Source organism: Ictalurus furcatus, chromosome 23 (genome assembly GCF_023375685.1).
Source record: "Ictalurus furcatus strain D&B chromosome 23, Billie_1.0, whole genome shotgun sequence".
Classification (NCBI taxonomy): domain Eukaryota; kingdom Metazoa; phylum Chordata; class Actinopteri; order Siluriformes; family Ictaluridae; genus Ictalurus; species Ictalurus furcatus.
In genome coordinates, this window is record NC_071277.1 from 20757834 (window position 1) to 20771372 (window position 13539).

Consider the following 13539-nt stretch of genomic DNA (forward strand, 5'->3'; position numbering starts at 1 on the left):
TGCATGTTTTCCTCTTAAAATGTGCGAATGAACGTTTCCTGGTGAAATCTTTCCTGAGGCAAAAGAGTTTTAATGATGCAGAGTCAGGAGGTGAGGAGGAAAAGCTGAGACACACCTTTTTAATCATACATCACACAACTGGAATCATTTCAGCCTTTCCCTTTAATCCGGACTCCCTCCTGCACACACACACACGCACACACACACACACACGCGCGGTTCTCTTGGTTCCGTGTGTGGATTGGGAATGGGCTACGAGCAGCGTGAGGTGAGTCACTCCACTCGGCTGATGATTCCACTCTTTAAAGTCGTGACCTTTTATCACACGAACACAAAATCTGTCAGGAACTGAAGTAAATATGTTTTATACATAAATAATGATCACTCTGATAAAGTGGAGTTTCTGTTATCACCCTGAAGTTGATTATTTTCCTGTGACAGCACAACCCCACGTGTTTTCCGACAGGAATTTGCCTACAATAACAATTTTTTTATTTCTGAAAGAACAACCTTCCGACCAATCACAATCCAGAGTTCTACAGCAGTGAGGTGTGTTTCTCACCTGGAAGCTCTTACAGTTCACGACTCGTTGGCTAACAGACGCGCCTCGGCTCAGCCACGACATTGTGGAACCTTGGGACCCGTCTGTGGAAGCAGGGATGCTGTGGGTTTTATTTTATCTGGCGTTTTCCTTTAAATCCAGTGACAGACTTCGGTCACTGGTGCTGAGGTAAAAGCAGATGGGAAATGAATTTTCAGAAGGACATCAATAAAACCATTTCAGTTTTGCTTCAAGGCCAAACGTCTGCTCATCTCATCTTCATCTGCGTTACACCTGCTCCATCAAAGCACCTGGAGGAAAACAGATTCTCCACAAGCACGCCGCTCTGGCGCTGGAACCCTGAGCTCACCTTCAGCTGCACGTGAGATTTTTAGATTCAGGCTCGGTCGCTAAACAAGCTGCGTTTCGACGGTCGTCTCGGATTTCCGTGTTCATTTAGTGAAGTGGTGCTAAAAACCTCCTGTCCACACATTAGAGCGTGGAAATGACGGTGAGAAAAGCTTGAAGGAGCCTCTTCACCATCACACTCCATTTACACGCTCCATTTACGTTCACGGCTAATAAAAAGGGAAAATGTGGAACACTTCAGAACCTTTGTGTGTCGGATATCAGAGTGAGAGAAATCACAGCTGTTTACTGAGAAAGAAGGAAGGTTGTTCCGGAAAATTCAGTGGAAATGCTTCAGGGGGTTAGTAAAGGGTTTAAGGGTTCGAGTTTAAACATGAGGATTAAGAACCTTAAAGGGGACAGTCAAAGAATACTCTAAAAGTGTACATTTATTAGCTCTAAACTCTGTAATTTGGGCCTGTCCAAGCCCCGCCCACCAACCGGCTCTCCCCTATCATACGAAGGGTGAAGACTAACATGTGCTTCATCTGAGACACTGAATCTTTTCATAATGCTGCTCATGCTGCGTCACAGGGTGGTGTAACACACTCGGGGGGGGGGGGGGGGGGGGGGGCGCTATCTGCCCTCTTCCACATACTCTAACATTTAAACTCTGACACTTATACCACAAGACTTCAATCCCAAAATCCTAGCCCTAAAATCCTTACTCCTCATGCTGTAGTCCTAACCGTTAAAACCCAACCCTTAAACCTTCTCACCTAGAACCTTAACCCCTTAATCCTCATGCTTGTACCCTGATAACTCACCTAAACCAATAATATTCACATAATTAACATAAATTTACATTACTGTGAACTCATTGGGCAGTTTGGTAATAAAATGATCATCACACGTTCCTCACCATTCTCACTGATAATCTAAGACATTCATTCAGAAATAAACCACGTCTTACTGTCAATTATTCTCAAAACTTTATTAAATAATATTTCATTTGTAAAAAAAACAAAACAAACAGCTGATTGATTCTCATGGGTCAGATATGAAGCTTCCACAGTTATCCTGAAGGAAACACCTCAAGCCCAGTGCAGGTTCTCCAGTGTTACTGAGATACGGGTTATTAATCAAATTATTACACTTCAGATTAGATTTTTCCCACAAGCCCCTCTGCCGCGGTCCGTCCACTAAATATGACATCGTTAACAGAGACACCGTCAAATGAAGCTCCAGCCAGCGTGAGTGGAAGAGCGTGATCGCTGATATACTGCCTCATCGTCTCTGAAAGGGCAAAAACCTTCATCATCATCATCATCATTTATTATTATCATTTATTATTATTATTATTATTATTATTATTATTATTATTATTAATATTAATATTAGGAGCACCGAAGGTAGGCACTTATTGTTTTCATTAATGTTCTTTATTATTATTATTCTTCCGCTTCTTCTTCTCTAGAGAACAGTCTCAACATTAAACAGAGCAATTTTGGAGTCTCTATCTCAAACTCTCTAGCGCCACCCACAGCTCAAATTTGCACTTACGTTTATGCTAATAACTTTTGAACCGTAAGCGCTAGAAACGTGAGTTTAGTAAAATAACACCGTAAATCATCTCACCGAGTCGCTTCCAGTGTCCCAGGTGATACTGTGGAATGCAGTTCTGAAAACACACACACACACACACACACACACACATATATAATTGAACAATAAACTACACGTCAAAACCTGAAAGCCTGACAAAAGCGAATTCTCTCAGCAGGGAGACGAGACTGAATCAGGACAAACTCACACAACAATAACACAGTGACTCATGTTCTACTTTAAATCCTCACGAGAGCAGCTTACCGAATTTCTACATCAGACACACACACACACACACACACACACACACACACACACCCACACTCGAGCGCCATCGCTGTGTTTTCCGTACCGCTCCCGTGTAGGCTCGAGTTGCTCAGCGGTCATACAGTACCGCGTACATTACAGCGGTTATAAACAGTCGATCCCTCACCAGCCTCTCTTCTTTCCCTCTCCTTTTGAAGACAAAAAACGCAGCTTACAGAGAAAACGCAAAGAAGCGTAAACTCCTCTGTCCTGAAGATTACAGTTACAGCTTTACCTCTGACACTGGAGACTCCTTCCAGAATCCTTAAATAAACATCTCCTTACAGAAAACTTCACCATGTCAGTAATTACACACATTTTTTAAATCATGTTTATTTTCAGTGGAGGATCCGCTGTACACGTCCCTGTGAACGAGCTGTTACTATAGAAACCATAACGTATTAGAACGAGTGCATTAATATAAACCTGTGATGTGCAGCTGCGCTACGGTCAGAGCCGCTGTTCTAGAGAACTAATCAACACCTTCTGCCCAATCACAATCCAGAACTCAACAGCCTTGGTGTATACAGTGTATTTTATATCACAGTGCTGTTGACTTCTCGACTCTCTTGGAGTCAAGAAGACGTGAAGCAGAGGCGAGGAGAGACGAGGAGGTGAAGCAGAGACGAGGAGAGACGAGGAGGTGAAGCAGAGACGAGGAGGTGAAGCAGAGACGAGGAGGTGTAGCAGAGACGGGGAGAGACGAGGAGGTGAAGCAGAGACGAGGAGGTGAAGCAGAGACGGGGAGGTGAAGCAGAGACGAGGAGGTGAAGCAGAGACGAGGAGAGACGAGGAGGTGAAGCAGAGACGAGGAGAGATGAGGAGGTGAAGCAGAGACGAGGAGGTGAAGCAGAGACGAGGAGAGACGAGGAGGTGAAGCAGAGACGAGGAGAGATGAGGAGGTGAAGCAGAGACGAGGAGAGACGAGGAGGTGAAGCAGAGACGAGGAGAGACGAGGAGGTGAAGCAGAGACGAGAAGGTGAAGCAGAGACGGGGAGAGACGAGGAGGTGAAGCAGAGACGAGGAGGTGAAGCAGAGACGAGGAGGTGAAGCAGAGACGAGAAGGTGAAGCAGAGACGGGGAGAGACGAGGAGGTGAAGCAGAGACGAGGAGGTGAAGCAGAGACGAGGAGGTGAAGCAGAGACGAGGAGGTGAAGCATTTAATAGGCAGTAATCATGAGGCCTGAACGTTGGTTTTCTCAGCAAGGAGACGAGATGATATTGAATCAGACAATAACGCAATGACTCATCATCCAATTAAAAGTCTCCATGGAGAGCAGCTCTTTGAATTGTGAATGATCCAGAGAACAGAGGAATGATAAACACACAGAGTTTAAACGTGCTGCAGTTTAATTAAAAAGAGCGACGAGTGTTATGATCAGTGAACTTAAAGATGCAGTCAGTCATTTTCTAGAAATATTACTATACTGCATCACTGCCGCACGATATACCTAGCTACTCTGTTCGGCTCCACCCACTTTCCATAAAAGGCGTAATTCAAACAAAAGGACATGAGGGTAGGGTGGGGGTAAAGAGCCAGCAGAAGAGGGTTTGAAACATTGCATACTGCTGCTTTAACGCTGTGAGTCACCCGTGGAAAATGGTCTTAGCATACAGTGAGAATTGTAAAAAAAATTGTAAATGAAATGAGGTCAAAGGTCATGATGGCACATGGGGCACATAGTCTCCAGCCATCTGCTGAGCTTTACACGAGCCGAGTGTGTGTTTGGCTCGACTCCTCTGTGATGGGACTGAGTGGAATACTGAGTACCAGGAAAGGGCATGAACGTGGAAACACACATGGAAACACAACCGAGGACACCTGGTGGCCGGAACAGGAACTACAAATCTGATTTCTACTACAGTGTTGCTGATTGTGAATGTGATTATTTGGAATAAATTAGTTCTGAAAACTTAAACTACATGTGTGTGTGTGACATGTGTGTGTGTGTGTGTTTGTGTGTGTGTGACTCACCTTCAGTACAGTAGCTTTACTCCACACAGGTGATGATGTAATGTTCAGGTGCGACCTCACGGCCTGGACCGCTCGATCCAACAGCACCTGATCCTTCACCTCACCTGGACGACCTAATGTCTCTTCAAACCAAGCACCTCCCATCATCACCTCAAAACACACACACACACACACACACACACATCTTCTGTATAAAGTGCACCGAACATCATAGAATCCGTTTTGTCTCTCTCTGCTGATATTCAGTTATATGACACGTTATTTGACATATAGACCTATGTATATATATTTTTACACTAAACATTTCAAAAAGTGTTCTACTTGACACGCAGCTTTTTTGAACAGCTCTAAGTTCCATGTATGAAGACACTCAAAGACACGCCTACTCAGATCTAGTCTCATGTTCTTATATAGACTCAAAGACACACCCATGCTGCCATAATTTCCATATATGGACTCAGGACACACCCACATTCCCTTTTAGGTAACATTACTCGCTAATGCTAACTTGGTAGTGACTGTAGTGAGTGTTACGAAACCCCAACCACCAGAGAGAGGCGGTGATGATAAAATGTGAAAGTTGATGTGTGCCAGGTGTCTTAAAATTAAATTGATGAATTAAAACAGGAACACACTTCCGCTTTACTGCAGGAGTCTCGCAGGGGAAGGACAAAATGGTGGACATGTCCCTGTTACATTAATGATGATTTAAGAGGAGGACAGGTGAATAATTTAAGACTTTTGTTCTCTCTGGAGAGCGGCAGAATATTTTCACCCTGTTCATGGTGTTCTTAATGGAGGGGGGGGGGAGAGGGGGGGGAGAGGGGGGGGAGAGAGAGAGAAAGGGAGGTGGGGGAGAGAGAGAGGGGGGAGAGAGAGGTGGGGGGAGAGAGAGGGGGGGAGAGAGAGAAGCGGCTTTTATACAAAACAACTAACATAACGTTTTCTGCTGTTAAAAATGGAGGTCGTGTGTGTGTCTGTTTGTGTGTGTGTGTGTGTGTGTGTGTGTGTGTGTGTGTTTTTTTTTACAATTACACTTTATAACCACATGAACACATAAATAAACTTTTGCTCATAAAGATGTCAAAGACACAGACCTCTAAAACAGTGTGTGTCTCCTCTGAGACTGTGCGAATGTGTATGTGGGTGTGTTTCAGTGTGTGTTTGAATGTGTTTCAGTGTGTGTGTGTGTGTGTGTGTGTGTGTGTGTGTGTGTGTGTGAGCCTCACTGTCATTCTGGTTGTAGGTTCTCCTTTCCGGTTGTGTTGTGGAAACGGAACCGAGTCGTACACGACCCCTAACAAACCTTTGTCCTCTGAGGAAGGGATCAAGTGTCCAAAACCCTAAACACACACACACACACACACGTCTCTCATAAACATTCTCATATGTACATTATGTGCACCGATGCAATTAGCTGCTGATCTCCTGCTGGAATTTTCACACACAGTCTGTAGAGTTTACACAGGATAGTGCAGAAAATGGATCTGTTTTCCCTCCTTCTTTATGCTTTTCTTTCCACTCTCCTTCTATCTGTTCTTCGTTCTTTTCACCTCCGAGTGTTACTTTTTCTTCCTCCTCCATCTTTCTTTCTCATATGATATGTTTTCTACTCTTCTTCTTTTCTCTCCATGCCACTTTACTCTCTCTTTGCTTTCTTGTCCTTTTCTCCCTCCCTCCCTTCTTTCTTCTTGCTTACATTTCTGTGTGTGTGTGTGTGTGTGTGTGTGTGTGTGTGTGTGTGAACTGACCGTTACAGGTAACACAGATCCCTCGTACTCCAGGTTCACCAACCCGACGCTCACAGTGTTGATCTCACTCAGCTGATGTGACAGTGATCGCACAGCAGGGGGCAGTAATGAGGCCAACACTACACACACACACACACACACACACACACACACACACACAAACTGTTCAGAAATAAGTGTTCAAAGTGTAAATGCAGAGTGTGTGTGTGTGTGTGTGTGTGTGTGTGTACCTGAGGCAGGTAGAGCTGAAATCACATGATCAGCTTTTAATGTTGCTCCGTCCTCCTGTTTAATCTGTTCAACAAATGATGAAAAATAAACAGTGACACGGCGCGCACTAACCGAGTCATTCACATTTACACAGCAGCCATTTTATCCGCACACCACCCAAATGTGTGTACATTTACTCCGGGTTGCCATGGTTTCCTCACCTCCCAGCCGCCCGCAGTGTAGCTCAGAGACCTGACGGGGGCGTTGTGACGGATCTCCACTCGCTCATGTCCCCTCAGCGCCTCCTGCAGGGCGTCAGGGAGAGTCTGCATCCCATCCGTCAGAGACCACTGCGCCCATGACTCCGCCTTCGCCCGCTGTGCCAGCGCTGACCTGCCGCCTGTACCCGCCTTCTCTAAAACACCGTGTAACGAATATCTACATCGTTATATCACAATTTAATTAGTGTGTGTGTGTGTGTGTGTGTGTGTGTGTGAGAGAGAGCTCTTATAATCAATAAAATAACATTAAAAAAACAGGTTAAATGTAATTTAGAGTAAACGTAGTGTTCCATTAGTGTCGATACGATGGCTTTCACTCTGCAAACTCTATTCACATTTCCATAATATTTACATATTCAAATTATTCAGATTCCTAAAGTCCTTATTCATACTTCCTTCTTTCTTCCTTACATCCTTCCTTAGTTGCTTACGTCCTCAATTTTTCTCCTCCATTCCTTACTTATACTTCCCTCCTTCCTTGTACTTTCTACTTTACTTCTATTTTCATCCTTCTTTCCTTGGTTCCTTCCTTCTATCCGTTCTTATACTTCCTTACATCTTTCCACACTTCTCTCCTCGTTGATACTTTGTTCCTTACTTACTCGTAATCGCATACTTCCTTCCGTACATATTTTTCCTTCCTTCCTTTCTTCCATCCTTCTTTTCTTCCCTACATCCCACTGTCCATTCTCACGTATGCTTCTGTCCCTCCTGCCTTATTTACTTCCTTCTTTAATTACACTTCCTTCTTTTCTTCTTTCCACACTTACACGTCCTTCCTTACATATGCCTGTGCTCTAAATCTGCTGGTCCATGTATCAGGATCAAACGTAGTTCTACTCTTCATCCCGCGCACGGTGTTCACTACGTAGTGAGCGTTTTAACTGCGTATTTGTTGTCCGCTTGGGATACGAAGCTGATCGTCCGTGTCGAAAGGGACTGCTAATGTTTACTCTATAACATTACACACTCATTAATACCCACATGCTAAAGCTATTACATCATTAAAATTCATAATGAAATGAAATACATTTATAATCACAACAAAATACTGTGTCACAGAGCGCTGGCATTCTTTCACTCATTCATTATTAGGTCCACATGCGGTAAAGAGGATTCTATTAATGTTATTAATTACGAATGATATAATTATAATAAACATTACCTCCCCCGATGAGCATGCCCAGTAGGACGGAGCCCCAATCCTGCTCGGCCCTGTGGAGCGGCGGGAAACACGAGCGCACGCTCAGCTGCCTGCTGTCTCCCGCAAACACTCCACGACACAGACAGTCAATTACTATGTCTGCTAACTACACACACACACACACACACACACACACACGCACGCACAGGAAACGGTGTCAGATTGCAGCAATGCCTTCTGGGTAGGATTAAACTCCTCTCAGGTGCTGATTCCGAGTCTACAGATTTTGGCTCAAATTGAATGCTTTTGTTTGCTGGTTTTTTTTTTGTTGCTAAAATCACTTTTAATACAGACTCTCTGGACTTTCCTAGCCTTATCTGGGGGCGTGGCTACTTATGAGCTCTGTCCGTGATGTCACTAAATTAGTAATCATATCTTCGGACCAATCAGGTCACAGGTTTGAGGTTGACGGGGTGGTATTTGGAACTATTTACCCACAGAACCAGTGTGCTAAATTTACTAGCTAGCTGACTTAGCTAATTTTAGTGATGGCAAGATGGTGGTTGCCATGGTAACGCTGAAGCATATTCTGACGGATTTGCCTTCTGTTAGATACAAGCAACGAGAAAATGAGGCTGGAACAAATCGAAACTCAAATGGAAACGACACTGACTGTTTGGGTGCGTTTCCTAATTTGCATACTCATGTATATTCACGATTCCCGGCTGGAGCTTTAAACCGTTTTTAACCGAATTGCAACACGAGTCAGGAATGGCCCACCTCAGAGCCGAATCTCCTGGACATGAACGAGTGCACGGACTCGTCCTCCTGCTTCCCCTTCCTCACCAGGACCTCCTTCATCACGCTGAGGATGATGGGGCTGGAAAACGGAGGCACAGTTTTCACCACTCCACTGAGAAGAGAGAGAGAGAGAGAGAGAGAGAGAGAGAGAGAGAGAGAGACACACACAGCAGGAGGAAAAGCATCACTCATCTTCATCATCATGTACTCCAGAGTGATTTGTGTGTAAACGTGTGCAATGAAATCGAACCTGAGGCTGGACGGTAGTTTGTGTAACTCTCCTTTCATATACAGGAACCGGTTCTTGGAGGCCATGTGATCATGAGGAACCAGGAGGATCTCACGCTCCAGACCCAAATCAGACAGCTGAAGGAGACAGGCAGAACCAGTGACTGTATATATGAGTATATATATATTCATATATATGAGTGGACTTTAAAAGTGAAGACAAAATGTCTCTGAGGCCCTCTAGTGGCTGTCTGTGGTACAGCTTTAACCCCGCCCCTTCCCTTGTTAGTGAATGCGACAGGAGCCAAACTTCCATTTTAATTTACAGCTCTGCGACTTATTTTTGAGAATCTATCATTTCTAAAAGTTCAGCTGACCCTGATATCTCCCCTAATACCTCTCCTTAAGATAAATGTGTTTAAGAGGAGTTATTTGGTGATAAATTAAAGGGCGTGGTTAACGACAGTTTTGAGTTGGGCTAGAAATGACAGTGGATGCAATTTCCAACATGGACCTGAAGTTCTTACTGTGATTACAGCTCAGAGGATTTCATTAAACACCTTCGTAGATTATAATACCATGTTTAGTGTGTTTATCCCGACCGCCCCGGCCGGCCGGACTCCTCTCGGGCCGAGTTCAAATACAGCTCCATCCTCCCTACGAGTAGTGTTTATCCACCCTCCAAACCTCCCTGTCGCCTCCAACAGCACCACCTGCAGGAGCACACAGTGAACAACACAGTGAACATAATAATAATAATAATAATAATAATAATAATAACAATAATAATGTTTACCTTGGAGACATGGGAGCTCTTGCTGAGGTAATAGCAGGCTGAAAGACCGCTGACCCCACCTCCGAGAACAGCCACACACTTCTGCATTCACACACACTTGCACACACACACACACACCTTCATCATCAACACATGGCACAACAGAACATCATATATTTATTTAGATTTATGTATGTGTAGACGAAAATCAAATCCCACAACAGACGCTGTGAAAAAAAAGTGGGAGATTTCTCCCGAAAGTCTGAAGTCTCTCCATCCACTTTTATTAAGTGCCATATAAATTCCAAAAAATGATGAGGATGATGGTGATGATTATCATTATATTAATTTATATAAATAATACCCGAGCTTACCGGTATCTGTGGTCATAAATCAGAGTGTAAAAGCAAAAACCTCCAGAATGAGAAATCTTCACCTGAACAAAGAGACAATTTCACACGTGTCTTTATTACAGCAGAGAAACAGCGTTAAATCCTGAGTGTGCTCTTGTGTAAAAGTTTCTCTGTTGGAGGTTTAACAAGGACTGAAGAGTGTGTGTGTGTGTGTGTGTGTGTGTGTGTGTGTGTATCAGGGTGGAGTGTGTGATAACGAAGCAGCTTCATCTTTATCAGGTTCAACATATTGACTAACAAAAGGCCGAGTGTGTAATACAGACATGTTGGAGGCGGAGCGTCACATCACCGTAAACTACTGCAGTGAACACTGTATTAAACAGCTTTGTGTTTACGACATGTCATGTGGAAGTAATAAACACTGTATTAAACAGCTTTGTGTTTACGACATGTCATGTGGAAGTAATGAACACTGTATTAAACAGCTTTGTGTTTACGACATGTCATATGGAAGTAATAAACACTGTATTAAACAGCTTTGTGTTTACGACATGTCATGTGGAAGTAATGAACACTGTATTAAACAGCTTTGTGTTTACGACATGTCATATGGAAGTAATAAACACTGTATTAAACAGCTTTGTGTTTACGACATGTCATGTGGAAGTAATGAACACTGTATTAAACAGCTTTGTGTTTACGACATGTCATATGGAAGTAATAAACACTGTATTAAACAGCTTTGTGTTTACGACATGTCATGTGGAAGTAATAAACACTGTATTAAACAGCTTTGTGTTTACGACATGTCATGTGGAAGTAATAAACACTGTATTAAACAGCTTTGTGTTTACGACATGTCATGTGGAAGTAATAAACACTGTATTAAACAGCTTTGTGTTTACGACATGTCATGTGGAAGTAATAAACACTGTATTAAACAGCTTTGTGTTTACGACATGTCATGTGGAAGTAATAAACACTGTATTAAACAGCTTTGTGTTTACGACATGTCATGTGGAAGTAATGAACACTGTATTAAACAGCTTTGTGTTTACGACATGTCATATGGAAGTAATAAACACTGTATTAAACAGCTTTGTGTTTACGACATGTCATGTGGAAGTAATAAACACTGTATTAAACAGCTTTGTGTTTACGACATGTCATATGGAAGTAATAAACACTGTATTAAACAGCTTTGTGTTTACGACATGTCATGTGGAAGTAATGAACACTGTATTAAACAGCTTTGTGTTTACGACATGTCATGTGGAAGTAATAAACACTGTATTAAACAGCTTTGTGTTTACGACATGTCATGTGGAAGTAATAAACACTGTATTAAACAGCTTTGTGTTTACGACATGTCATGTGGAAGTAATAAACACTGTATTAAACAGCTTTGTGTTTACGACATGTCATGTGGAAGTAATAAACACTGTATTAAACAGCTTTGTGTTTACGACATGTCATGTGGAAGTAATAAACACTGTATTAAACAGCTTTGTGTTTACGACATGTCATGTGGAAGTAATAAACACTGTATTAAACAGCTTTGTGTTTACGACATGTCATGTGGAAGTAATAAACACTGTATTAAACAGCTTTGTGTTTACGACATGTCATGTGGAAGTAATAAACACTGTATTAAACAGCTTTGTGTTTACGACATGTCATGTGGAAGTAATAAACACTGTATTAAACAGCTTTGTGTTTACGACATGTCATGTGGAAGTAATAAACACTGTATTAAACAGCTTTGTGTTTACGACATGTCATGTGGAAGTAATAAACACTGTATTAAACAGCTTTGTGTTTACGACATGTCATGTGGAAGTAATAAACACTGTATTAAACAGCTTTGTGTTTACGACATGTCATGTGGAAGTAATAAACACTGTATTAAACAGCTTTGTGTTTACGACATGTCATGTGGAAGTAATAAACACTGTATTAAACAGCTTTGTGTTTACGACATGTCATGTGGAAGTAATAAACACTGTATTAAACAGCTTTGTGTTTACGACATGTCATATGGAAGTAATAAACACTGTGTGCTGCTGTTCTAGTAAAATAATCACCTCTGGGCCGGTGTGATGCAGCGGAGGTTCTGTTACCACCCTGAGGTTGATTATTAATAACAGCACCTTCCTGAGTGTTTTATTCCTCTCACACCACAGCAATAATAATCTATTAGTGTAAACTCCTCTGTCCTACAGCTTTACCTCTGTTACAAAGCGCTGACACTGGAGACTCCTTCCATACACGTTACATAAACACATTTCACGAGCTCTTACTATAGAAACGATAACATAAGAACCAGAGCATTAATATAAACCTGCGCTACTGTCAGAGCCTCTGTTCTAGAGAATTAATCACCACCTCCTGACCAATCAGAACGCAGACCTCAGCAGCGCCGTGGTGTAAATGAGTTTAATGTATTAAATGTGGGAATTAGCTGAAATGTGGGTTTTTTTTGTGAAGGTCAGTTAAAGCGTTTATGAAAAAGAAAGCGATAGCAACATTTCGGAACATTTAGCCACTTTTCGTGAAATTTATTCAGGTTTTACACAATTACAGCATATAATAATCATCTTTGTTCTGCTATAAAAGAGAAAAATAAAGAGCACTCGTACTTACTTTTAAACCGCGCAGTGTTTCAAACCGCATCACAAATCCCTTCTTATTAGCCATCAAGTGCACTACATAGGGTGCAGGGTGTGTTATTTCACTCACTACACAGTGCACTTGTGTAAGGACAAAAGAGTGATTTGGGACTCGTTTGAGCACCAGCGCTTTTTCCCCCCTCAGTTGTATTTGAGCGGTGAATGTGCTTCATCGCCACCTGCCGGTTTGGAGGAAACACGACCTACCAATTATTAGTTTGTTTATGTTTGCGTTCAGATTTTTGTTTGACTGTGTGCTTCATACCACAGTCCAATCAATGAAATTCATTGAGCTTTTTAATAGATTGATCACGATCCTATAAAGGACACTCAGTTGAAGAATTCAACTTAATTTGTGCTCATTTTGTTCTGATCATACATTTTTGCTTATGCAGAAGGTACCTGTATTTTTCACATAAATGTGCAAAACTTAGTGCTTTATTTAATGAAAACAAGAACACAGGATATACACTACTAACGATTTAACACAAGTCGGTGAGTATTGTATGTTTGTAGGATGGTTTGAGAATCAAAGTTCTTTCTACTGCTTGG

General features: G+C 42.3%; 1 protein-coding gene across 2 annotated transcripts; it reads right to left on the reverse strand.

Annotated features, from left to right (window-relative positions):
* Positions 1-1862: 1862 nt before the first annotated feature.
* On the reverse strand, positions 1863-12986 carry ppox (protoporphyrinogen oxidase). Of its 2 annotated transcripts, XM_053612053.1 has the most exons (14): positions 12962-12986; positions 10340-10401; positions 9987-10082; positions 9769-9903; positions 9213-9328; positions 8942-9074; positions 8183-8327; positions 6958-7151; positions 6757-6820; positions 6527-6645; positions 6005-6118; positions 4776-4925; positions 2528-2570; positions 1863-2185 (listed from the first exon to the last, which is right to left on the reverse strand). In XM_053612053.1, the coding sequence occupies exons 3-14, from the start codon at positions 10071-10073 to the stop codon at positions 2052-2054; spliced, it is 1434 nt and encodes a 477-aa protein (XP_053468028.1). In that variant the 5' UTR covers positions 10074-10082; positions 10340-10401; positions 12962-12986; the 3' UTR covers positions 1863-2051. The 2 variants fall into 2 exon arrangements, with proteins under 2 accessions (XP_053468028.1, XP_053468027.1); XM_053612052.1 differs by lacking the exon at positions 12962-12986 and having other exon boundaries at positions 10340-10563.
* Between the last annotated feature and the right edge of the window lie 553 nt (positions 12987-13539).